Source organism: Ranitomeya variabilis, chromosome 2 (genome assembly GCF_051348905.1).
Source record: "Ranitomeya variabilis isolate aRanVar5 chromosome 2, aRanVar5.hap1, whole genome shotgun sequence".
Classification (NCBI taxonomy): Eukaryota; Metazoa; Chordata; class Amphibia; order Anura; family Dendrobatidae; genus Ranitomeya; species Ranitomeya variabilis.
In genome coordinates this window covers 997585830-997613445 of record NC_135233.1, presented here as the reverse complement: position 1 = coordinate 997613445, position 27616 = coordinate 997585830, and the positions used below count along the sequence as shown (strand labels likewise).

The 27616-nt window shown below is 44.7% G+C and overlaps 1 protein-coding gene across 5 annotated transcripts in view; it reads left to right on the top strand.

Moving 5' to 3' along the window:
* The window catches only part of LOC143808448 (period circadian protein homolog 2-like), a 114412-nt gene extending 88779 nt beyond the window's left edge, over positions 1-25633 (top strand). For all 5 annotated transcript variants that reach the window (XM_077291131.1, XM_077291127.1, XM_077291129.1 and 2 more), the window contains 2 exons: positions 2254-2404; positions 24308-25633. In XM_077291131.1, coding sequence (XP_077147246.1) covers positions 2254-2404; positions 24308-24406 — 250 coding nt within the window. In that variant the 3' untranslated portion in view covers positions 24407-25633. The remainder of the gene's footprint in view (positions 1-2253; positions 2405-24307) is intronic.
* Positions 25634-27616: the final 1983 nt, after the last annotated feature.

The following is a 27616-nucleotide window of genomic DNA, read 5'->3' as shown; positions in this document are numbered from 1 at the left end:
CACAGGCAGCAGACTTTTCCTGGCAGGGGGGCGTTTTTTGGGCATAAATTTAGTCCCCGGCTTTGGCCTTGTACAGCCGAAGCTATGATGCGTTCCAGCGGCCCCGCCCACTTTTACGTCGCTTTTCGTTCTGAACAAGAGGCGCCCATGAAATCTCGTCGGCCATCTTCCTACACCCTGTCGCAAGCTGACAGGGCCTCCGGATGCTCAGGAAGCCTCCTGCTTGCCCGGATTGCGACACAGAGTGTGATTCTCGTGGCTGGTACACAAGACCTGGGTAAGGAGCGCTGCCATTCTCTCTCTCCCTTTCAGTATCCTATCCTCTGAGAACCCTGATTAACTTATGACTTCTCTAGCCAAAGCGCTTGAATCCTTCAGTGTTCCTTCGTGGAATCGTGACATTCGCACGTCTGACGCAGAGGGACCGTCCCCTACCTGCGAACAGTCGGCTAGCAGGGGCCGCACACAATCTAGAAATGTACAAGCCTCCAGGAAACTGATACGTAGTACGTCTCCCATACAATCACGTACCATGGTGTCCGTGAGCTCTGTTTCTCGTTCTTCGTTTCGGACGTCTCCTTAGATCCGGATTTGCCAGACTTTCAGAAGACGGTTGATTCTCTGATTGAGGCAGTCAACCAAACTCTGAAGGTTGATGAAGACTCCGGCTCTGTGCCGGATCACGCTGTGTGCTTCAAAAAAGCTAGGCGTCCTTATAGAACATTCACCCAACGTTTCGGGATATAGTTAGTCGGCACAGGGAGCGACGGGATAAGCGCTTTACAGGACAAAAACCGCTTGAGGCGAAGTACCCTTTCTCAGCTGATCTGAGAAAAGATTGGGCCAATTCTCCTGTAGTAGACCCACCAGTCTCTCGCCTGGCATCCAAAACCCTTCTATCCCTGCCGGACAGATCATTTATTAAAAATCCCACAGACCGCCAGATAGAAAATTTGGCTCGATCTGTCTTCGACGTCTCAGGTGTGGCTCTATATCCTTCCTTCACTGCAGCGTGAGTAGCTAAAGCAATGGTTTCCTGGTCGGAGACCTTGACTAATTCCATTCAGAGCAGTAATCTTCTGGAGGCAGCGCCGCTGGCTAGCCAAATTTCTCAGGAAGGAGATTACCTGGTACATGCTTCTTTGGATGCGGCCAACTGTGCGGCTCTATCGGCGGCAAATGTCATCACGATCAGAAGATCTTTATGGCTCAGAGAATGGAAGGCGGATTCTGTGTCAAAGAAGTCTCTGACATCTCTTACTTACCATATCGGGTGTTTGGAGAGAAGCTGGATCAGCTTATCTTGGATGCTACGGGAGGAAAGAGCAAATTTCTTCCCCAGTAGAGGCTTAGGCGTCCTTTTTGGCGTCAACAATAAATCAGTTTCCGATCCTTTCGCGCCAATCAGGGTTGGTCCACTAACACTATCTCTTCAGGATCAGGATGCTCTCCTCGCACGAACAGAGGACCCCAGGCATGCTTTAGGTCCAATCAGCAATGGAAGTCCTGGCCCAAACAGTCTGGATCTAAGGGATCTAGGTCCCACAGATTTTCCGTCCAATGACTCATGGGGTTACCCAGTCGACACCAGCAGGGTAGGTGGTCACCTACTTCTTTTTCACCAGGTCTGGCTCTCAGTCGTTCACGATGAATGAATCAGAGACCTGGTGTCTTCCGGATACAAAATCGATTTTTCTTCATGTCCCCTGGCTCGTTTCTTTCCTTCCTGACTTCCAGCAGCAGGGGCAAGGGGAAAGGCTCTTTCCCGAGCCATAGACTCTTTGCGCCTTGATGGCGTCATTATCCCGGTTCCGTAAAATGAAAGGTTAGTTTGGGGAAAATACTAGACCCCAAACTTCTAAACAAGTTTGTCAAGATCCCATAACACCCATGGTCCTGTGTCCCCTAATGTGTGGTTCGGAGAAAAGGATTTTACGGTGAGTACACAAAAATCCCTGTTTTTAGCTGTAAGACCTATTTTTTTTCTTTTAATCCTTTAGTAGATCATTTTATTTTCATTTGCTGTCATGCCAAAAAAATCTCCCCCAAAAAATGGAGGTATGCACTGGACATGAGAACATGGCCTTACTATTGTGGTTTAGATGTGCACTTTGGCCTCTTTGGTTTAGAGCTCGCTGTCCTTGAGAGGTCTTTGCTGTCAAGTTGTATTAAAAAAAAAAAAAAAGTGTGAACATCCTGGGACAAAACTGCCATTTGTGTCAATGTGTGTATATTCTGGTCTCTCAATAATAGGGACATTGATGTGGTTCTGAAAAAGGATCGTGACAGACTGAAATCTATGCAGAAGCTTCAGCCACGTTTTACAGATGATCAGAAGAAGGAGCTAGGAGAGATTCATCCATGGATACAAAGAGGAGGCCTTCCATGGGCAGTACAGGTTACGGTGAGTTAGCATAGTTTAAAGGCCTGTCCAGTTAAAGGGAATGTGTTTAGTAAATGTATGTGCGTTTTCTTTTGTTTTTATGATCTGTATTAAAAAAAAAAAAAAAAATGGTAATTTTGCATTTCACACATATGACCCCTGGGGATATTTTTGCCTCGTACTGACTGCTTGGTCAGAAAATGCACATGTACAGTCATGGCCAAAAGTTTTGAGAATGACACCAAAATTATATTTTCACATGATCTGCTGCCCTCTGGTTTTTATTAGTGTTTGTCTGATGTTTATATCACATACAGAAATATAATTGCAATCATATTATGAGTACCAATAGGTTATATTGACAGTTAGAATGAGTTAATGCAGCAAGTCAATATTTGCAGGGTTGACCCTTCTTCTTCAAGACCTCTGCAATTCTCCCTGGCATGCTCTCAATCAACTTCTGGACCAAATCCTGACTGATAGCAGTCCATTCTTGCATAATCAATGATTGCATTTTGCCAGAATTTGTTGGTTTTTGTTTGTCCACCCGTCTCTTGATGATTGACCACAAGTTCTCAATGGGATTAAGATCTGGGGAGTTTCCAGGCCATGGACCCAAAATCTCTGTTTTGTTCCATGAGCCATTTAGTTATCACCTTTGCTTTATGGCAAGGTGCTCCATCATGCTGGAAAAGGCATTGTTGGGCGCCAAACTGCTCTTGGACGGTTGGGAGAAGTTGCTCTTGGAGGACATTCTGGTACCATTCTTTATTCATGGCTGTGTTTTTAGGCAAGACTGTGAGTGAGCCAATTCCCTTGGCTGAGAAGCAACCCCACACATGAATGGTTTCAGGATGCTTTACAGTTGGCATGAGACAAGACTGGTGGTAGCGCTCACCTCTTCTTCTCCGAATAAGCTGTTTTCCAGATGTCCCAAACAATCGAAAAGGGGATTCATCAGAGAAAATGACTTTGCCCCAGTCCTCAGCAGTCCACTCCCTGTACCTTTTGCAGAATATCAGTCGGTCCCTGATGTTTTTTCTGGAGAGAAGTGGCTTCTTTGCTGCCCTCCTTGAAACCAGGCCTTGCTCAAAGAGTCTCTGCCTCACAGTGCGTGCAGAAGCACTCACACCAGCCTGCTGCCATTCCTGAGCAAGCTCGGCACTGCTGGTAGTCCGATCCCGCAGCTGAAACAGTTTTAAGATATGGTCCTGGCGCTTGCTGGTCTTTCTTGGGCGCCCTGGAGCCTTTTTGACAACAATGGAAGCTCTCTCCTTGAAGTTCTTGATGATGCGATAGATTGTTGACTGAGGTGCAATCTTTGTAGCTGCGATACTCTTCCCTGTTAGGCCATTTTTGTGCAGTGCAATGATGGCTGCACGTGTTTCTTTAGAGATAACCATGGTTAACTGAAGAGAAACAATGATACCAAGCACCAGCCTCCTTTTAAAGTGTCCAGTGATGTCATTTTTACTTAATCATGACTGATTGATCGCCAGCCCTGTCCTCATCAACACCCACACCTGTGTTAATGGATCAATCACTAAAACGATGTTAGCTGCTCCTTTTAAGACAGGACTGCAATGATGTTGAAATGTGTTTTGTGGGTTAAAGTACATTTTCTGGGCAAATATTGACTTTGCAAGTACAGTAATTGCTGTTAAGCTGATCACTCTGACATTCAGGAGTATATGCAAATTGCCATTAGAAAAAATGAAGCAGTAGACTTTGGAAAAATTAATATTTGTCTCATTCTCAACATTTTTGTCCATGACTGTACATTAGCAGCAATAGACTGATTCAGATACTAATTTTTATTGAAGCATCTGGTTATCTTGAGGAGAGGTCATTGTGAAAGGAGGGCGAACAGGGTGGGCTGTGACATCTCATATGAATGATGAGGTTGCTGAAAAGACTTCTCGAAGGACAATAAGTATAGATCTATTAGCCCCAGTGGCCAGTGTGAACATTGTAAGATTTATGTATGTGTGTGTGTGTGTGTGTATATATATATGTGTATATATGTGTGTATGTATGTGTATATATATATCTATATATATATAATATACTAGCTGTTCTACCCGGCTTCGCCCGGGGTAATAACTGCTGTTAGCAAAATAGAATGTGTTAACAAAAATTTATTCTGCACAAAAAAAACACAAAACAAATAGATAGAAATGTAATTATTAAAAGGCAAAAACTAAGCTAATAGAAGCATTTGACAACATATATTTCAACACCAGAGATATTCCACACAGATTTAACTAAATTGGGCAAGTAATGTGAAGTAATCTTCTACTACTTATTCGAGAGCCTTTTGAGCCATTCTTAGTTTTTCCTTCAGGTGCAAAGACAAACAGATTTTTGGCTGTTCCAACTCTTGAACAGGCCACATAAAGTTGACCATGAGAAAAGCATGGAGATTGTAAATCTAAGCTAGCTGAAGAGCCTGGCGTTGCCTGGGCATAGTAAATATCTGTGGTTAGTTATAGCACCTCACTTCTCTTATTTTCCCATCATGCCTCTCATTTTCCCCATCACATCTTTCATTTTCCCCCTCACATCTCTCATTTTCTCCCTCACACCTCTCATTTTCCCCCTCACTCCTCTCATTCCCCCCTAACACTTGTCATTTCGACCTCACATCTGTCATTTTCCGATCACTCCACTATTTTCCCTCACTCCTCTCATTTTGCACTCACACCTTTTCATTTTCACCTCACACCTCTCATTTTCACCTCCGTATATACATGTTTGTCATCTCCCTTATATATAGTATACACCTGTATGTCATCTCCTGTATATAGTATATACCTGTATGTCATCTCCCCTGTATATAGTATATACCTGCTGTGTGTCATCTCCCCTGTATATAGTATATACCTGTGTCATCTCCTCCTATATATAGTATATACCTGTATGTAATCTCCTCCTGTATATAGTATATACCTGTGTGTCATCTCACCTATATATAGTATATATCTGTGTGTCATCTCCTCCTGTATATAGTATATACCTGTAGGTAATCTGCTCCTGTATATAGTATATACCTGTGTGTCATCTTCTTCTGTATATAGTATATAACTGTATGTCATCTCCTGCTGTATGTAGTATGTACCTGTATGTTATCTCCTCCTCTATATAGTATATACCTGTGTCATCTCTCCTGTATATAGTATATATCTGTGTGTCATCTCCTCCTGCATATAGTATATACCTGTGTCATCTCCCCTGTAAATAGTATATATCTGTATGTCATCTCCTCCTGTATTAGACCTCGTTCACACGTTATTTGGTCAGTATTTTTACCTCAGTATTTGTAAGCTAAATTGGCAGCCTGATAAATCCCCAGCCAACAGTAAGCCCACCCCCTGGCAGTATATATTAGCTCACACATACACATAATAGACTGGTCATGTGACTGACAGCTGCCGGATTCCTATATTGTACATTTATTGCTCTTGTAGTTTGTCAGCTTATTAATCAGATTTTTATTTTTGAAGGATAATACCAGACTTGTGTGTGTTTTAGGGCGAGTTTTGTGTGTCAAGTTGTGTGTTGAGTTGCGTGTGGCGACATGCATGTAGCGACTTTTGTGAGATGAGTTTTGTGTGGCGACATGCGTGTAGCAACTTTTTGTGTGTCGAGTTGCATGTGACAGGTTAGTGTATCAAGTTGTGTGCAGCATGTTTTGCGCGTGGCGAGTTTTATGTGTGGTGCCTTTTGAGTATGTGCAAGTTTTGTGTGAGGCAACTTTTGCATGTGTTGCAACTTTTGTGCATGTGGCAATTTTTCCGCGTGTGCAAGTTTTGCGTGTGGCGAGTTTTCCATGAGGTGAGTTTTGCACGTGTGGCGAGTTTTGCATGTGGAGAGTTTTGCGCGTGGCGAGTTTTGAGCGGCGACTTTTGTGTTTCAACTTTTATGTGGCGAGGTTGGTGTATGTGTGGTGAAATGTGCGCTGAGGGTGGTATATGTGTTCGAGCACGTGGTATTGTGTGGCGCATTTTGTGTGTGTGTTCATATCCCCGTGGTGGTGTGGTGATTATCCCATGTCGGGGCCCCACCTTAGCAACTGTACAGTATATACTCTTTGGCGCCATCGCTCTCATTCTTTAAGTCCCCCTTGTTCACATCTGGCAGCTGTTAATTTGCCTCCAACACTTTTCCTTTCATTTTTTCCCCATTATGTAGATAGAGGCAAAATTGTTTGGTGAATTGGAAAGCGCGAGGTTAAAATTTCACCTCACAACATAGCCTATGACGCTCTCGGGGTCCAGACGTGTGACTGTGCAAAATTTTGTGGCTGTAGCTGCGACGGTTCAGATTCAGCTTTATATATTACATATATATATGTGTGTGTGTATATATATATATATATATATATATATATATATATATATATATATATATATATATATATATATATATATATATATATATATTTATTATTTTTTTATTATATTTTATTTTTTCTTAAATTGTGACAAAAAAAAAAATGCGCGATTTTATAAAAATAAGAATTAATGGGGTAGTCTCAATTTCTCTAGAACAGCACACAACTTTGCACTCTCTTTAGTGTCCTGATTTCTCCTCCTTGAGTGACAATTATGATGTGTAGCACATCTGAAGTATTAGAAGAACTATAAAGCTCAGCACAATTTCTGCTATAATACGTTCAATAATTTTTTTTTTTCTGGAGTTTGCACACAAAATTATAGATAATACACATCTGAACAAACACACGGCTCAAGAAAGTGACAGCTGTGATTAGAAGACCTGATCTGGGAGAAACGGATTCTGGGGCTGGTGAATTTGTGAGATTTATAACAGTAGTGTTGACTGTGATGGAGATGAGCAGAAAGCTGCCGTATAGAAATCAATAGACTGGAGAGAGGTGGATGGGATGTTCCTAGTTAACCTGCTCTCGTAGCATGTAGCTACAACATTAGCCAGGGTGTGAGCTGGCATTAGTGGCCGAGCTGTGTGGGAACCTGCTGTACACTATGAAAGATAAAAGCTCTCATTGCAGGAGAATCACCACAGACAGAAAAAGCAAGTCACTTGCAAACTTGCTTATTTTCAGGCTGTCCAACTAACTAAATCAATTGAATAACTTGAGAATAACCATTTAACACACAAGCCTGATTTAAAAGGAACTTGTCATCAGTTTTTTCCAGTATAAACTACGTCCACCACCTTTACCACTTCTTTAACAGTAGTCTAGCAACTTCCATATAAGCCCCTAATCCCCTCTGCATAGCCCAAAAAATAGCCTTAATGATCCCCTCATAGGGCATTGCTGGTCTAGCTCAGCGTCTCCGCTTTCTCCGCAATTGCTATCTTCCTGCATTGATTTTTGTGGATGACGTCATCCACATAGCATACCCTAATCTCTCTCCAGCACAGGCTTTCTTCACTCTGCCATGCTCTGCCAGGAGAGGACAAAAAAGTGCGAATGACACAAAAGTAAAGCTGGTGAAGGGCAGAGCGAAGTATGCCTATGCAGAAGCGACATTGGGGGCACTGAATTCACGTGAAGTGGATCAGGGGGACGGCGACTGCAAGGAGAGAGGACACGGAGCAAGACCAGCGACGGCCATCGGACCGGACTGCACCTTTGGAGGGGATTAGAAATGGTATTTTTGGGCTACGCACTGGGGATTGGTGGCTTACATGCAGCTTGCCAGACTACTGTAAAAAAGGTGGTGAAGGTGGTGGCTGTAGTTTTTATTGGGAAATGGATTATTTTCTGTTTATACATTCCCTTTAAGAAAACCAGGTTAATAGAGATGGGGGTGAGGGACATCTATTCTGACCTTTGTGTCATTCTAATTGCTCCCTCATTATTGTATAGATCTTCTCCTGCTATGGAGGGCCTGGACTGTCCTGCATTACACACAGCCCATTAATTTGGATGAACACTTCATTTTGTCACCGATGCCTCTGCTGGGAAACTGGACACATAGTGTTGGGTTTAACTACAGATCACATCTGAACACTGGGGGTCCCAGCAGGAAGACATGCTGTGGCTTGTTAAAGTTTTCCGCTTTTGGATTGTCCATGTACAAATGTGTGAAAAAGATGTTTAGTCTCGTAATCAATCAAGAAAATTGAGAACAGCGTCCAGTCCAGGTGATGAAATTAAAGATGCTTTATTCCGCCATGGTATCTATGGCGGAATAAAGCATCTTTAATTTCATCACTTGGACTGGACGCTGTTCTCAATTTTCTTGATTACTGTTGCCTTTCCAAGTGGATTCCTTGGATCGAGAGCGTGCGTCCATACTTAGTGAGTGCTGTCAATTTTTCTTCTTATGTTTAGTCTCATAATCTAGTCTAAGGGGCTCAATTCTGCTTGTGAGGGGACTATTACAGTATGTTATATGTACTCTTTATCTAACAAATCCTCCTATAGAGAAAGCATAGATTGACCACATACTGCATGGCCCCAGGGTTAATATCTGAATCCTCGCAGCCTCCCCTATTTTGAAGTGATGGCATGTCCTGATGATCCGTCAGAGCTTCATAAAATTATATAAACCCTTTTAAAGTGGTAATTGGAAATAGGACATTTTCTGACATTTACGACATGTGATAGCAATATGCTGCAAAGGTCCAAGATTGGACAATACCTTTCAGACGAAACATATCCCTTTGAACATGGGTACGATATTTAGACTGCGTCAGGCCATGGACATTGTGGCAGTAATTCGGGTCTCTACAAGCACTGAAGACCGTTGTTATAAACAAGCACAGAAAAAACATAACTAAGCTCTCTAAGAGCACCTGGGTGCACCCCACCTGATCTTGAATTTTGTTAATATTAACTTGATCCAACTATATTCAAATTAAGAAAATTAAAGTTATGTTCACACATGACAGATTCATTGAAAAAACACCTGAGACTGAAGTCCGTTCCATAGCGGAGAATATTCTACAACAAATCGAATCATTACTGCAATGCACATTAGGGAATCATGAACATTTACGTATGCCGGCATCACAAATAACTGATTTTTTCTATTCGCCACGACAGCACCCACTAGAGAGAGGGGATCCGCCCCTAGGAACAGGAAACCTACAGAGAGATAAAAGGGGCGGCCCCCCCTCGCTCCTCAGTTGGTTTCCTGTTCCTAGAGGGGAACCCACAAAGAAGACTCTCTGGAGTTACTTTAAGAAGAGGAAAACTCGCCTGGATGCCGCCTGTGCATCTCTGCTGAGCGACAGGGGCTCCAGAGCGGGTGGACAGAGTTGGGGGTTCCTGTTGGCTCCCCCCTCATCTGCTGCTGCCGACTGCGAGGCCTGAAGTTTAACAACGATCTCCCTGCTGGGACATCATTGTTGGGGATGGCTGAAAGAGTGCGGTACCTGGTCCGACCCGGCCTGGGTCAGGTAAGACTGGCTGAGTAGCGGTGTGTCGGCTTCCCCCCGGTCCCTCAGGAATGGTGGCGACTTGGTGCGGCGTAGCGTCCTCTGAATTCCGCCGGCAAAGCGCGGAGACGCTGGCGCATACGCAGTACTCCGGATCCCGGGAGTAGTTCATCTGAACCTCTGAGGTCGGCGTTGCATTTCCGGGGGAACCGCCATATTGGATTCCTCTGGGCGGTCCCCATTGGCCCCTGACGCTATACTGAGTCCATGTGCAGGTAAAAAAAAAAAAAAAAAAAAAGAGGGGGAAGACAGCGGCAGGAAGGGGTGTGATTGGGAGTTCCTGCACTATAAATTTCATTTAGCGGTGCAGACAGTGTGCCATTATGTCGTCCCAAGAGGAGGTCTGTGAGCATCCAATGGAAGAGCCACTAGTGCCCAGTGGTGATGCTAGGAAAAAGAGTAGTGGACACTCTAAAATGAGTGACTCCACTGACAAATCGGGAAGGAAATCGTCCCGTTCCACACCCCAAGCCAAGCGAACCCAGCAGCCGGTATACAAATATACTTCTGGCTAAGTGTATATATAGCTTCGCTGAGGCTTATATTGATTTCCTCTGCTTATGTTCTTCTTTAGGCAAAGAGGACGGAGAAGACCAAGCACAAACAGTGTGCTATATGTACCGAGCCGCTGCCTGACTCTTATTCTAAAAAACTGTGTCAGGCTTGTATAGATAACACCTTGCGGCAGGAGGGGTCCGTTAAAATGAATGAGATACGGCTAATGATTCGGGAAGAACTTCAGTCATTAGGAGGTGGTCCCTCCGTAAATATTGAAAAGAGAAGTAGGAGAGTATCCTCTCCTAAAGCGAACACATCAGCTGAGAGTGGGGAAGTTGACTCAGATGTCTCTCAGCTGTCTGATTCATCAGATGAAGAGGACTATGTCTGTTTTCCAACTGATGGCGTAAACAACTTGGTTAAATCAGTGAGGAGTACGATGGGGTTGTCTGAGTCAAAAGAACCCCAAACGCCACAGGAGGTTATGTTCGTGGGTCTCTCAGCGAAAAGGCCACGTATTTCCGGTAAACCAGGCCATAAAAGACCTCGTTAAGAAAGAATGGAGTAAGGGACAAAAGGGGTTTGTGCCAATATCCTGTAAGAGACGCTACCCCTTCGATGACGAGGATTTGAATTCCTGGGCTAAAATACCAAAAGTTGATGCGGCTGTGGCGTCTACATCTCGCCGTTCTTCTTTACCTGTGGAGGATGCAGGTTCTTTATCCGATCCCATGGATAGAAAATCAGACGCACTTCTTAAAAAATCGTGGGAAGCCTGTGTCACTGCATTCAAGCCGGCAATCTCAGCCACGTGTACTAGCAGGTCTATGCTAGTTTGGCTGGAGCAGCTGGATCAAAATATCAAGAGTGGCGTGTCCAGGGAGAAATTACGTGCGTCTATTCCCTTGATTAAGGGTGCTGCGGCTTTTATATCCGATGCCTCAGTAGATTCCCTCCGCCTGGCGGCCAGGACAGCTAACCTCTCCAATACTGCTCGGCGAGCATTATGGCTAAAAAACTGGAAGGGGGATGCCCAGTCTAGATCCAAATTGTGTGCCATACCCTGTCAGGGTGAGTACCTCTTTGGTGCCGTTCTGGATGATATACTCACTAAGGCGGGTGAAAGGAAGAAGGGATTTCCTAATCCCTTTGTTCCTTCTTACAGAAGGGCATTCAGGAAGCCATCATTTGGCAGGAAGGGAGGCTTTAAGGACCAATGGAGAAACAAGGAGTTCAGGCAGAAGGGCAATTTATTCAACAAGCGTCCCTTCAGGCCAGCAGAAAAATTCCGGGAACCCTATTCCACCAGTGGGCGGTAGACTTCTGGGATTTATTAATCAGTGGAAGAAGATAACTGTTAATCCATGGGCCATAAATTTGATATCTTCAGGCCTCACCCTAGACTTTATCCGAAAACCTCCGGATTCCTTCCTGCTCACCTCCCTAAAATCCAGACTACAGCAAGAGGCACTGGAAATTGAAATTAAGTCCCTTTTGGCCAAACGGGTCTTGATAGAGGTTCCGTCATCTCAAATAGGGATTACTGATTACTAAACCTGACGGATCCTTTAGAACTATATTTAATTTAAGAAAGCTGAACACCTTCATAAAACCCAGAGCGTTTAAAATGGAATCCATTTGGTCAGCCATTAAAAATTTGTTCCCTAACTGTTACATGGTAGTACTGGATCTTAAGGATGCTTATTACCATCTTCCTATACACCAGTCACACCAACAGTTTCTTCGGGTAGCAGTTTTTATAGATGGTCAGGTTCGTCATCTACAATATAGGGCAATGCCCTTTGGCCTATCTATGGCTCCAAGGGTTTTTACTAAATTGCTATTGGAGGTAATGTCCTTTCTGCGATTAAAAGACACACTGGTCATTCCATATCTGGATGATCTCCTAATTGTGGGAAAAAATGCCTTACAGTGTGAGCAAAGGTTGGAGGAAGTGGCGTTTTCTTTACAAACGCTTGGCTGGATTGTCAACTGGGAAAAATCCAGACTCCAACCTGTTACTTGTCAAAAATTCCTAGGACTCCTTCTGGATTCAGTTGACCAAGTATGTTGGTTGCCTGACGATAAGAAAGCTTCCATAATTGACAAAGTGGGCTTAGCAATCAAAAAACGTAGTATGTCACTAAGAAGTGCCATGTCGTTGCTAGGTTCACTGACTTCATGTATCCCTGCAGTTAAATGGGCGCAGTATCATACCAGGCAACTCCAGAAATTTATATTACAGGAGGACATTAGAAGTCGAGGACATTTGGATCAGACAGTTTTTCTAACATCAGAAGTAGTACACTCCCTTACATGGTGGTTAAATTGGGAAAATCTATCGAAAGGGGTACTGTGAGTTATCGCTCCTTCTAGTATAGTGACCACAGATGCTAGTCCTGAAGGCTGGGGGGCACATTTTCAAGATCAGGTGGTTCAGGGTCTTTGGTCCAGAGCAGAATCTGATAAATCCTCTAATGTTAAAGAATTAAAAGCCATGTATTATTCCCTACTCCACTTTCTTCCCCAGCTACGAGGCTCTCACACAAGGGTCCTCTCCGACAACACCTCTGCGGTGGCCTATCTGAATCATCAAGGAGGTACACGGTCAGACAATCTCATGGAAGTCACATCAGACATCATAATGTTAGCCGAAAATCATCTGTTGTCCTTGTCAGCGGTGCACATCAGAGGCATAGACAACTTTCGTGCCGATTTCCTCAGCCGTCACACCCTTCATCAAGGGGAATGGATGCTCAACAGGAGAATTTTCAGATTGATAACAACCCGGTGGGGCATACCTCAAATAGACCTGTTCGCAACAAGGTCCAACCGTCAGGTCAAAACATTTGCTTCTCTATGCAGACTAGACAACCCAGACATATTCGATGCCCTTCAGGTGCCATGGACATTCGACCTGGTTTATGCATTTCCTCCATGGAATCTATTGCCCATAGTAATAAGAAAAATAAGGGAGGAAGGGGCAAGAGTTCTGTTGGTAGCCCCATTTTGGCCCAAAAGGCCATGGTTTTCATGGCTCAGGGCGATGTAAACTACAGACCCTTGGATTCTGCCTCAGACCAGGGACCTACTGTCTCAGGGACCGTTTTTCCATCCTCGGGTAAAGGGCATGAATTTGACTGTCTGGAATTTGAGAGGCAGTTATTAAATCTAAAAGGTTTTTCTAGTGGGCTTATAGATACCCTCATGAAGAGTAGAAAGCCTTCTACTACCAAGATCTATGTCAGGGTCTGGAGAAAATTTCTTAAATTTCATACAACACAACTTTCTTCTAAGGTGCCTATATTTTCAATATTAGAGTTCTTGCAAAAAGGGCTTGAATTGGGGCTTTCTGTAAATACTCTGAAAGTTCCAAGTTTCAGCTCTAGGAGCTCTCTTCAGTTATGATGTGGCAGGTGATAGATGGATATCTCGTTTTATATCAGCATGTGAGCGGTCAAAACCAATAGATATACCACAGGTGCCTCAGTGGGATCTAACTTTGGTCCTAGATGCCTTGACGCAGAGCCCGTTTGAGCCTCTTCATACAGCCTCATTAAAGAACATCTCGTTAAAAACGATATTATTAGTGGCATTGGTATCTGCTAGAAGAGTGAGTGATCTACATGCCTTATCAATTGATCCTCCTTTTTCTCTAGTCACCTTCCACGACGGCATATGGAGGTTGTCTCTTTGCCCTAATGGGGAACAGGAAACACAGAGAGGTTAAAAGGACCTCCCACCTCCCACTTGCCAGTGTCTTTCCTGTTCCCCATGGGACAGGGAGAGGTTTTCCATGTGCTGTAGTGGCCGGCGGCTACGGTACCTTCACAGGCTCTGCCTGTATAGCCGGGCAGCAGACGGTCGCTTCGTGCCTCCTCCTTACGCTGCTCCCGTCATCCTGCTCGCAGGTCCTCGGGACCCCCTCCCGGCCTTCCCGCGCCCCCACGAGGGCAAAGCAGGCCTGGGTTCCCTGACCGGGCTCCTCCTGGAGCTGCCCGGTGTCCTCCTCCTCTATGCTGCGGCTCGGCGTTCCGGAAGTGACGTCGGCGGCTCGCGCGCTTCACTTCCGGTTTCTCCATGCACTGAGAAGCCGGTACTTCCGGGTTTCGCCGGCCGGCGTGTCGGACCCCAGAGCTCCCTCACCTGGATCCTGGAGGGGGAGGGGGATTAATCACTGGAAGCAGGTGCTAGGACGGCGTCCATAAAAGCCTGCTGAACCACCACTGAGGTAAGGCTATTTTCCCCAATATGGATGGTTCTTCATGCCCCGTATCTGCGGAGCCCAGCGCCACCCCTGCCTCTGTGAGTGTTTGCAGGGATGGGATCCGGGAGGAGTGTAGCAGGGGTTAGAAGTCCTCACCCCTCTCTCCCTTTATATATTTCAGGGAGAAAAACCTGCCCCTAAAGGTGCCTATAGGAAGAAGTGCCCTATCTGTTCCACTAAATGTCCTCCTAACTGGGACAAGAAACTCTGTCAGTCATGTACTGACAGAATAATAAGAGCTGAGCAGCCATCTCTGTTGGATGAGATTCGCTCACTAGTAAAACAGGAGGTACAATCTTCCCTGGCAGCTTTCACACCTCCACCCCCACCTCCACCTCCGCAGCCGCAACCTCATTCCCCGGCTAAGAAGAGGAGGATTCAGGTTGTGGAATCCGACTCTGATTCGGACCTCTCTCATGCCTCATCTGTTGGCTGGGAGGATCCAGTATCACCTAAGGCTGAGGTCAGGAAATACCTTTTCTCCTCAGACTATATTGAGGATCTGGTCTCTGCTGTCCGTAACACCATGGGACTAGAAGAGGAACCTGTACCGCAGTCCATACAGGATCAGATGTTTGGGGGTCTTTCTGTGGAGAAGAGAGTGGGCTTCCCAGTTCATGCTAACATCGTCAGTATGATTAATCAGGAATGGGAACTACCTGAGAAGCGTCTCAGTACCCCTTCAGAAATGAAGCACAGATTTCCGCTTGAGGATGATCTTAAATTGGACATTCCCAAGGTCGATGTGCAGGTGGCTAGAGTCGCCAAAAGAACTGCACTCCCCTTTGAGGATTCTTCACAATTGAAGGATCCCATGGATAGGAAAATTGAAAGTCTCCTCAGGAAATCATGGGAAACTTCTACTTCCATCCTTAAGGCTAACGTCGCCTCCACCTGTGTGGCTAGAGCCCTCTCCTGCTGGCTTGAGAAATTAGAAAATCATATATCTCAAGGTACCTCAAGAGGCGAGATATTGGATTCCCTCCCCATTCTGCATAAAGCTACAGGGTTTTTGGCGGACGCTTCTCTGGAGTCCGTAAGAGTCGCCGCCAGATCCCTTGTACTTTCCAACTCTGCCAGAAGAGCTCTCTGGCTTAAGCTATGGAGTGGGGATATCACCTCTAAGGCTAAGCTCTGCGCCATACCCTTTAAAGGAGACTATGTTTTTGGTCCAGCCCTAGACGATATTCTCGATAAGGCCACCGACAAAAAGAAAGCGCTCCCGGAACATAAACAGCCTAGAAAACGGTTTTTTCGTGGCCCACAACCTCAGCCCTCTCAAGCAAGAGGCAAAGGAAAAACCGGCAGGTGGAGCTACGCAAAGGGTGGGGGGAAAAATATTTTTGTCCCGCAGCAGCAGCAGCAGCAGCAGTCCCAACAGGACAAACAATGACTCCGACCCGGTGGGGGGAAGACTCTCGAAATATGTGGGTCAGTGGGAAGATATCACCAGTTCCCACTGGGTTCTCAATGTCATCAAGGAGGGCCTGTTAATAGAGTTAATTTCTCCCCCCCCCAGGGTCTAAAAGTCACTTCCCTTCCATCATCAAGGGACCGCAGCCTATTGTCCTTAGGTCTCAAGGATCTTATCAGATCAAATGTAATTTCCCCAGTCCCACAATCAGAATGGGGAAAGGGACACTACTCCCGACTCTTCCTGGTTCCCAAACCTTCGGGAGACGTCCGGATTATTATAAGCTTAAAGGGTCTGAATCAGCACGTGAAATATCTCAAGTTCAAGATGGAGTCTGTAAGATCTGCGATTCCTCTGATAGAACATCACTCCTTTATGGCTACCATCGACCTCAAGGATGCGTATTTCCACATCCCTATTCACCCGAGACACAAAAAATATCTCAGGTTTGCGATACCGGGGAGTCATCGGGTGGAGCACTATCAGTTTGGAGTCCTTCCCTTCGGCATTTCATCAGCACCGAGGGTGTTCTCCAAGGTGATGGCAGAAGTAGTGTCATTCATCCGGAAACAGGGTGTTTGTATAGTGCCCTATCTGGACGATCTTCTGATAGTAGCTTCCACCGAGGTAACCCTGATATCCCATGTCTCTACCACCCTAGAGATTCTGAGATCCCTAGGTTGGATTCCGAACCTACAAAAATCTCAGCTTCAACCTGCAAAAACCAGGAGATTTCTGGGAGTAATGCTGGACTCAGCAAGACAAATGTCCTTCCTCCCAGACGATCACAGACTTCCCTTAGTAACAAAAATCAGGAAGTTCAAAGAGATGAGGTCTCCTACTCTGCGAGAGGGAATGTCGCTGTTGGGCTCCATGACAGCCTGCATACAGTCGGTGGCTTGGGCTCAAGCTCACTCAAGGACTCTCCATGCCCACATTCTAGACAATTGGGATGGTCGACCTGGCACTCTTACCAAGAGGATCCACACTCCGGGCAGAGTGAAAGCCTCTTTAACATGGTGGATGAATCCCAGGAAACTTCTGAAAGGAGTATACTGGATTCAGTCCCCTCTAACCACGATCAAAACAGATGCCAGTAAGAGGGGCTGGGGAGCCATAGTAGACCATGTCCCCTATCAAGGCCAGTGGAGCCAGTCGATCACCGAGAAATCATCAAACTTCAGGGAGCTCAAAGCTGTGGAAGAAACCCTATTAGCGGCAAGTCATCAGATTTCGGGTCAACATGTACAGATCTACTCGGACAACATGACCACGGTGGCCCATATCAGGCACCAGGGCAGTACAAGAACCCTCAGTCTAAAAAAGATCTCCGCTCGAATCTTTTCTTGGGCCGAAAAACACCTACTATCCCTGACGGCAATCCACCTGAAGGGTACTACAAATATTCAGGCGGACTACCTAAGCCGCCAGGAAATCCATCCTGGCGAGTGGAGCCTGGATCCTCAAACATTCAACATGTTGGTACACAGATGGGGTCATCCAGACGTCGACCTCTTTGCCTCTCACCAGAACGCAAAAGTCGAAACCTTTTTTTCCTTGAACCCAAGAGGCAATCCCAGGGGGTTGGATGCTTTAACCCAAGATTGGCAGTTTCATCTAGCTTACGCTTTTCCGCCAATCCCAATCCTTGCCAAGGTTCTACGAAAGATACGCCTAGAAAGGACTCCAACTATCCTGATAGCTCCATTGTGGCCCAAAAGGAGTTAGTTCAACTTAATTATCCAACTACAAGTGGATGGACCGGTAATGTTGCCGATAAAGCACGATCTTCTTTCTCAGGGTCCCATTCTCCACCCAGACCCTCAGAAGTGGAGCTTGGCGGCGTGGTTGCTGAAACCCAGGTTTTAAGAGCTAAAGGACTATCAATCCCTGTCATAGCTACTCTACAAAAATCGAGAAAACCGGTAACCAACGCCATCTACAATAAGATCTGGAAAAAGTTTTCTTCATTCTGTCTGCCTAACCTTCCAGACCCTCTCAAGCCTAATATACCCATCATTTTAGATTTTTTACAAAAAGGCTTGGAAATAGGTCTCAGGCCCAGTACCCTCAAGGTCCAGGTCTCTGCACTTAGCTCGGTTTTTGACCAAGATTTAGCGAGTCATCGCTGGATTAAAAAGTTTATGACATCAGCCACTAGAATGAATCCTAGAAAACAAATCATAGTTCCCCAATGGGATCTCAATATAGTACTCCAAGGCCTCACAGGTCCACCCTTTGAACCACTATCTTCTTGTTCTCCACAAAACCTAGCCTACAAAGCTGTGTTTTTGGTAGCCATTACTTCAGCCAGAAGGATTGGTGAATTGCAGGCATTATCTATTCGAGAACCTTATCTTATGGTAAGAGATGATTCAATTGTACTTCGTCTTGATCCGTCCTTTCTTCCGAAAGTTATCTCTGACTTTCTTCGTTCTCAAGAGATTTTCCTACCAACCTTTTGCCACAATCCAGCAAACTTGGAAGAAAGAAGATTCAACACCTTGGATGTCCGGCGCATCCTTTTACAGTACTTGGACCAGACCCGTACGTTCAGAATTGATCATAACCTATTTGTCCATCTCTCAGGACAAAACAAAGGGAAAAAAGTAGCCAAAGGTACCATCGCTACATGGATCAAGAAAGCTATAACGGAAGCCTACCTAGCTCAAAACAAATTGCCTCCAAATTGCCCATTCTACCAGATCTACATCGGTTTCCTGGGCAGAAAGAGCAGGCGCATCTCCGGAGCAGATTTGCAGGGCAGCAACGTGGTCTTCACTCCATACCTTCTCTACACATTACAGATTAGATGTATTGTCCAATAAGGACTTAGCCTTCGGCCGTAAAGTACTCCAGGCCGTTGTCCCTCCCTAGTGCCAAAATTAGTTGGTATTCCTCCATATGCCGTCGTGGAAGGTGACTAGAGAAAATAGAACTATTCTTGCCGTTAATTCGGTTTCTAGGAACCTTCCACGACGGCACTAATTTCCCACCCGATATATATTCCTGGATTAGTTCTGGGATTCTAAGGGTAAACCAGTGCTATGGTCTCAGTTGTAAGTCACTGGCAAGTGGGAGGTGGGAGGTCCTTTTAACCTCTCTGTGTTTCCTGTTCCCCATTAGGGCAAAGAGACAACCTCCATATGCCGTCGTGGAAGGTTCCTAGAAACCGAATTAACGGTAAGAATAATTCTATTTTTATCTGTGACATCTGATAGAATAATTTTGAAGACGGACCCTTGTTATCTCCTTAAAGTAGCCACTAGTTTTCATAGATCCCAGGAGATCTTATTACCTACCTTTTAGGAAGACCACTCGACTCCAGAAGAAGTAAGACTTCATACCCTAGATGTAAAAAGTGTTCTAGCCCATTTAGAAAGGACTAGGGACTGGAGGAAGAGTAGGGCTCTCTTTGTGTATTTTCAGGGTAAAACCAAAGGTTCCAGAGTCACAAAAAACACGCTATCACGCTGGATCAGAGATGCCATAATCTTAGCGTATAAAGCTAGAGGAAGAGATCCTCCAATGCATGTGGGAGCACACTCTACAAGAGCCTTGTCGACTTCCTGGGCAGAAAGGGCGAACGTGCCAATAGACCTTATATGTAAGGCTGCAACCTGGTCTTCGCCTAATACCTTCTATAAGCACTATAGATTAGACCTACCTGCTGCTTCTGATCTAACCTTTGGGGTTTCGGTTCTTGACTCAGTTAACCCACCCAGTTTATAGTCTCTGTAAATCTCTCTAGTGGGTGCTGTCGTGGCGAATAGAAAATACCTGATTACTCACCGGTAATGCTCTTTTATAAAGCCCACGACAGCAGCCATTCACATCCCTCCCTTTTCCTTTATTTAGTTGCACGTGGTGCCTTGGTAAGGAGGTGTAAATAATACAATAATATAGTATAAGGTTGTAAATATGTATATATGTCTGAACCTGTTAACTAAAAAACCTGGCGGCGGTTCCTCCTATTCTCTGTAAAACAACTGAGGAGCGAGGGGGGGCCGACCCTTTTATCTCTCTGTCGGTTTCCTGTTCCTAGTGGCGGATCCCCTCTCTCTAGTGGGTGCTGTCGTGGGCTCTATAAAAGAGCATTACCGGTGAGTAATCCGGTATATTATATACTAGCTGTACTACCCAGGTTAATAACTGCTGTTAGCAAAATAGAATGTGTTAACAAAAATTTATTCTGCACACAAAAACCACAAAACAAATAGATAGAAATGTAATTATTAAAAGTCAATAACTAAGCTACTACAAGCAGATGACTCATTGGTCCTTGAGGAAGCAGCTTCTCTTATCTGCAAGCCTCGCTTCCCTCTCCTCAGAAAGTTAATTGGCTCTTGAGGAAGCAGTTCTTGTTCTCTTGTCTGCAAGCCTCGCTTCCCTCTCCTCAGAAAGTTAATTGGCCCGTAATGCAGCTTTTCTTTTTGCATCAGCTGACATTGGTGCCATGGAATTCCTTTTCTTATGAGGCATTATTGTGGTAAAAATAGTCTGTAACTGGCAGTTTCTATATCCTCTCACATAATGTGACTGACATCAGCCTTTCCACCAACACACCCTAACTGACATGCTATTACCTCACACAAGCTTTGTTATACTGAGATTGTCCTTTGTTGCCTATATTAACCAATCAGAGCTCAGATTAATTAACTGTAGCAAAGTAAAAACTGAGCTGTGATTGGTTGCTATTGGCAGCCTGATAAATCCCCAGCCAACAGGAAGCCCTCCCCCCTGGCAGTATATATTAGCTCACACATACACATAATAGACAGGTCATGTGACTGACAGCTGCCGTATTTCCTATATGGTACATTTGTTGCTCTTGTAGTTTGCTTATTATTCAGATTTTTATTTTGGATAATACCAGACTTGTGTGTGTTTTAGGGCGAGTTTCATGTGTCAAGTTGTGTGTGTTGAGTTGCGTGCGGCGACATGCATGTAGCGACTTTTGTGAGATGAGTTTTGTGTGGCGACATGCATGTAGCAACTTTGTGTGTCAAGTTGCATGTGGCAGGTTAGTGTAGCAAGTTGTGTGCAGCAAGTTTTGCGCGTGGCGAGTTTTGCGCTTGGCGAGTTTTGCGCGTGGCGAGTTTTGTGTGTGGGGTGCGTTTTGAGTTTGTGCAAGTTTTGTGTGAGGCAACTTTTGTGCATTTGGCAATTTTTCCGCGTGTGCAAGTTTTGTGTGTGGCGAGTTTTCCATGAGGTGAGTTTTGCGTGAGCCTAGTTTTGCATGTGGCGAGTTTTGCATGTGGCGAATTTTGCGCGTGGCAAGTTTTGAGCGGTGACTTTTGTGTTTCGACTTTTATGTGGCGAGGTTGGTGTATGTGTGGTGAAATTTGTGAGGAGGGTGGTATATGTGTTCAAGCACGTGGTAGTGTATGGCGCATTTTGTGTGTGTGTTCATATCCCCGTGTGTGGTGAGTATCCCATGTCAGGGCCCCACCTTAGCTGTACTGTGCTGTACTGTACGGTATATACTCTTTGGCGCCATCGCTCTCATTCTTTAAGTCCCGCTTGTTCACATCTGGCAGCTGTCAATTTGCCTCCAACACTTCTCCTTTCACTTTTTCCCCATTATGTAGATGGGGGCAAAATTGTTTGGTGAATTGGAATGCGCGGGGTTAAAATTTCGCCTCACAACATAGCCTATGACGCTCTCGGGGTCCAGACGTGTGACTGTGCAAAATTTTATGGCTGTAGCTGCGACGTTGCAGATGCCAATCCTGGACATACACACATACATACATACACACACACACATACACACATACACATTAAGCTTTATATATTAGATGACCGAACATTTGATTGATGTTTTTGCTCTGTGATCGGTGCGATCACTTCGTAGCATAGAAATATTAAGCTGTAAGGTTGGGCAGATGCCTGACTCCAGCAGGACCATACACAACGTTCTGCTCGGTAATTCGCTAATCGGATTGTCCTCAGCAGATGCTATAATTGGCTGCGGGATAAGTCTGTCCTGGAAATAATAGTCTGTCTGGGACGACACAGTTTTGGAACACAGTTTTCCCGAGCAGAGAACACTAGTGCCTACATATAGATCTGCGTGTGGATTAAAGATCCTGAAATGTACGGACTGTACACATGGTTGTGACAGGTGGTGGTTGCTTTTATAGGTGGTGTCCTTTAAGTAGTACACAAAGGTATTAGGCCATGCACGTGCGTTACTTACTGGGAATATATTGGATTCTGGCTAAAGTCTGTGAACTTTGCTTAAGTAGTAATTCCTTAATATTCATACACCTGGGAGTGGTCCAGTAATGGCCTTCAAGATGCGGTAATTGTAAAATTCCAATCGTCTGCTATTGGCAAGTTATTGCCGCACTCGCAGTTCTATTAAAAACACTGTTAAAGGGGCTGTCTAGGAAAAACCAGTATCGCCTATTCAGAGAATAGTTAATGGCTTGTTGATCAGAGAGGGTCTATCTGATGGGACCCTCACCGATCAGTAGAACTTTCATCCCTGTTGTAATGGAGCATTACTGCGCATGCTTGACCACCGAATCTTTCATTTCCTATGGGGCTGCAGGTCGATGCACTTGGTCTATGAGGCTATCGTAAAAAAGCCATGAATGGAGCTGCGGTTGGGCATCTGACCTGCTGTTCCATTTGTAACTGTACCTTGCCCTTCCAGTAGGTGTGGATCCAAGCGGTCGAACCTCCAGCGATCAGCAAGATATCACCTATGCTGCAGGTAGATCATTTGTTTTCACTAGACAGCCCTTTTGAAACTGGTCTCTCTAAACCAGGGGTGGGAAATCTTTTTTTTCTGCCAAGGGCCATTTGGATATTTATACCATCCTTCGGGGGCCGTACAAACTCCACCACAAAGTGCATCCTGACTCTGGCACTGGTGTCAGGACGTAATCTTTCATTGCATGCCCTTCAGTGGTCAGTAGTGAATACTGCATATGTGTGCTAACAAAGCAAGAAGAAATTAATGAGCTGGTTGTAATCAAAATACAGCTCCCTTCCCAAGAATGCGGTCCCTGAGAATCTGCCCGGGGGGCCTGATAAAAGGTCATCGAGGGCAGTAAATGGCCCTGGGGCCTGAGGTTCCCCACCCCTGATCTAAACAAATAATCTCTAAAGTGGTATGGTGCAGTCAGTATATGTGGTATGGTGCGGACGCCTGTCCCCAAAACATTGTGGTGCTTCTGTTACTGAGCAGCAGATCAAATGTTCTGACTGGGAGGAGAATCTGGGTAAACCAGGTCGGTGCAGCCTTAGTACCGTAGTAGCGGCATACTATATTATTTTTATAAAACTAAATGGAAAAAATGTGGGGGGGCTGCATAAGTGGCGCAACCCCCTAATAGCGCTTTGTAGAAAGGTACATAAGGATTAGTGACGTGTTACGAATGAGGTAAGTTAGTGAGACTCGAGACAGAGTTGTATTTAGTCTTTGCCTGGAATATATATGGCCACTGCAGCCCCAAAGTTGTGCGTGGCGAGGTCAGTCTTTCTTTCCCCATATAGGTGGTCTACACCTACGTGTAGGACTAGGTGTATAAGGCAGGCAGCGGTAGTGGTCTGCCAAAAAATCCCAGTGGATTCTCCGTTTTGGTGAGGCCCAGGCTTGATCACCCCAGAGTTATATCTAATGGCAGAACTGGGCGCCCATAACTAACTGATGGGGTTAGAGGTGAAAAAAATGCATCCCTACTGAAGTTCACATTTACGACCATCCTCGTAAGAAGTGGTCTTAGGTTGGCCTATACTTGGGGCATGTTCACATTTTTGCTTTGTTTTATACAGTATACATAATGCAACATTTCAAAGTACCAGCAGAATTGGTGCAATTTCCGAAATCTCATGCGCACACTGTCTTTTTTTTCTCTTAATTTGTGCATTTTTTCCAAAGCACAGCATTTCAATTCTTTCAGCATTTTTGCAGGACTTTTTAACTCATTCAATTGAATGGATGAAAAACGCTGTAAAAATGCGAGTATTATATGCAGCATTTTTTCTCTGACAACTCTGGATTTTGGTGCAGAAAAAAAAACACTGCAAATTCTCCATATGTGAACATCCCCTTTATAGTTCCATGGACCATTTCCAATATGGTAAAACATTGGTGTAAACTTTTACTATGGAGGAGTTGCCCACAGCTTCAAAATCAGATTCCACTTCTAATTTTTGCTTTTCCTTTGGTGCCATTTTGAGCCATCTCGCCCATTTTCCTTATTATTTCAGGTGTGTTGTGTGTGACCTCTTCCTTCTTCTCGATGCTGCTCTTGGTCTACGTTGTCCCATTCATTCACTGTTTTGCATTCTTTTCCAGGGCTGCGTTTTCTGTAAGGACAGAAGTTCAGCTTGTGAAGATTATCCAGACTCTCTCCAGGAGCTGGAGCTCAATGGGATTATGGAGTCATGTGATTGAAAAAAAGGCAACAAAGTTTGGGGGTTCTCCTGGCATTGTTCTCCTGATGCCCCAGTGAAACCCTGGATACATAAAGCCACTACAGATCTGTCAGAAACACTCGTGTGCGGCCATTGTATTTTCCGTCTCCTCTCGTCAGCGGACCTTGGTCAGGTTACATTTCCTCAACTCGGAGGACTCTAATACAATGTGACTTTCTTGGCTGGTGCCATCTTTCCCTTCTCCAGCTGGTGCCCTGGATGACCAATGCACTGTACTATGTTATTTATTTATATCTGGTCTATCAAGGGTTTTTCTAAAATATTTTTAACCGTCTGGCGATATCTACAAGACTAACACAGGATTATTGCCCTCCCTTATAGGGCTCCCTCACTTTAGGACTTCACACTGCATTTTACGTGGAGGAATTTTAGATTTCCGTTTTGTTTTTTTTTTCTTTACATTATACAAAACCAATTTTTCATGCGTTTCATAATTATGAAACTTGTATTTTTCTTTTATAATGCTGTCTTGGAGCGCAGGATATTAAGGGTGTCAGAACATAGAGAACAGCAGTTTTACTTCTGACACAAAGGTTACCAACTCTCTTAATGAGATCTACTCAAATTGTTTGATGCCGTGATCCATTATATAAACTTTGTCTCTTCTATACCAAAAATGTCTGCCCAAACCAACATCATCATGGCATTGTCCAGTCCCGTGGACTCTACTGGCCCTAAACTTGTGCGTTTGTCTTGATGACCTTCTTGGTAACTTGATGACCAGCAATCCATTAGTAATGAGGGATAGTTACATGGTGGGACTGGGTTGGAGATTTTCATTCCACCTCCGTTCCTCAGTAACCTTTCTAGACCCAAAGATTAGTGTACAAGGTGGTGTTGGAAATGCAGACCACCCTGCCTGTCCGTCCATCCGTCTGTCTGTGCTACCTTATGTATGTTCCATGTAGAAAAATGAATATACTGCACACTGTGGAGTGTCATCAATGAGGCGTTGTCGATCTATGTCGGGTGCATAAGGAATATGGACCTTACATATAGTAAAGTCATCAGCCGTATACCTGCACTGTGGACCTGACCACGTATTCATCATGTGACTGTTACCTTCAAAGAGGTTGTGACCAAATCCTTCTACTGTGATTTTTGTTTTGTGCCCCCTGATCTATTCACGTCTAGTCTGTCCTACCTTTGGTAGACCAAATGGCAGTAAAAAACATTTTATTTTGTAGTGTGGTGAATTATTTGTTATCTGTATGTTTTTATTATGACACTATTGAATGTTGGTGAAAGGGTTTTCTTCTTTTACAGTGTTCAGATACTCTCAGAATAATAAGCGGAACACAGGGTGTCCTGGGCCGCCCAGTGACTGGATATCATCAGCAGGGAACCTAGCGGCCAATGATTTATTTCCCTCCAACGCCACCACTGAGAAAATGAAGCATTACACTTGTATATTAAAATCCATTGGCCTTGTACAGGGGTTGGACAAAATAATGGAAACACCTAACATTTTGGCATCATAATCTTCGAACATGTGATAAACATGCAAACCGTGACATATGGTAATGTTTTGTAGTTGATTATTTGTGTTATGTGATATGTGTATGTAAATTAACTGTTTGCTTTGCTGAATTGTAAGAACATTGATGAGAACCTGGTACCAATGGCAGACCTCTCGGATTTTCAAAGAGGCCAAATTGTTGGTGCTCGTATGGCAGGCGCTAGTGTAACAGAAAGTGCCCGAATGCTTGGCGTGTCAAGAGGTAATGTCTCCAAAGTAATGACTGCGTTTGAAAGAGAAGGAAAAATGTCTGCAGCAAAGCACAGGTCCGGCCGAAAGTCAAAGTTGACTGAGAGAGACCGTCGAACTCTAAAGTGAATTGTGAGAAAGGATCGCAAGACCACGGCTCCGAAAATCACTGCTGAGCTCAATGAACACCTACAGAACCCAGTTTCCACGAAAACTGTTCGTCGGGAGCTGCACAAATCTGGATTCCATGGAAGAGCTGCAATTAGAAAACCGCTGATCTCAATGACAAATGTTTTCAAGCGTTTAGAGTGGTGTAGAAACCTCCCAGAATTGGTCCCTCGAGCAGTGGAAACATGTGATATTCTCAGACGAATCATCGTTTACCCTATTTCCGACCTCCGGCTGAGTGTACGTTTGGAGACAGCCGAAAGAAGCATTCCATCCAGACTGCCTTCTCCCAACCGTAAAATATGGCGGAGGTTCTGTGATGATCTGGGGTGCTATTTCGTGGAGATCCGCCAGGCCAATGATATCCTTTCGTGGAAGAATTAACAGCTGAGATTATTTAGGCATTTTGGGCAACCAAGTGCACCCAATGGTTCAAGCACTGTTCCCAGAGGGGAACGCCATCTTTCAGGATGATAATGCACCAATTCATACAGCTATAATCATTACAGCATGGCACGAGGAACATTCTAATGAAGTTGAGCATCTCATCTGGCCCCCTCTATCCCCAAACCTCAACCTTATTAAGCATTTATGGTCGATTTTAGAGATTCAAGTTAGACGTTGATTTTCACTGCCATCGTCGCTCAAAGAACTGGAGGGTGTTTTAACTGCAGAATGGGCTAAAATTCCTTTGGAAACAATTCACACCTTGTATGAATCCATACCTCGGAGAATTCAGGCTGTAATCACTGCAAAAGGTGGACCTGCACCATATTAAACTAACTTTTGTTGATATTTCCAGGTGTTTCCATTATTTTGTCCAACCCCTGTATGTGTAAATGACATGACATACAGAATTCATCTAGGGAGATAGAAGCCTGACCGTAGGCGCTTAGACATTCATCTACTGAAGGAAGCGATTGTGCAGTAACTCGCTGCATAGGAACCCACAGTCTGCTGCACTTTCCTATACAGAACCTAGGATAGAGGCAAAATGAGCAAATACCCTGCAGTAAGTGAAAAGTAATAGTACATGTAAATTACATGGGGTATTAGTTGACATTATGTTGATCAAAAGAGCATAAGTCTTCCCACTGCGACAAAGTGAACCCAATCGGGGTAGTTCCTAAGTCTTGTAGTTCATCACTCTGTGTCAGCAGACCTCGGTATAGATGGCGCAGAGCAGGACCAGGACCTGAGCGTTCAGACAACTGCCTGTGGCAAAGGTGTATAGACAGAAGACCCAGCCCAAAGAGGGGAGCCGCACCCCAGTATGTGCAAAGTACAAAAAAA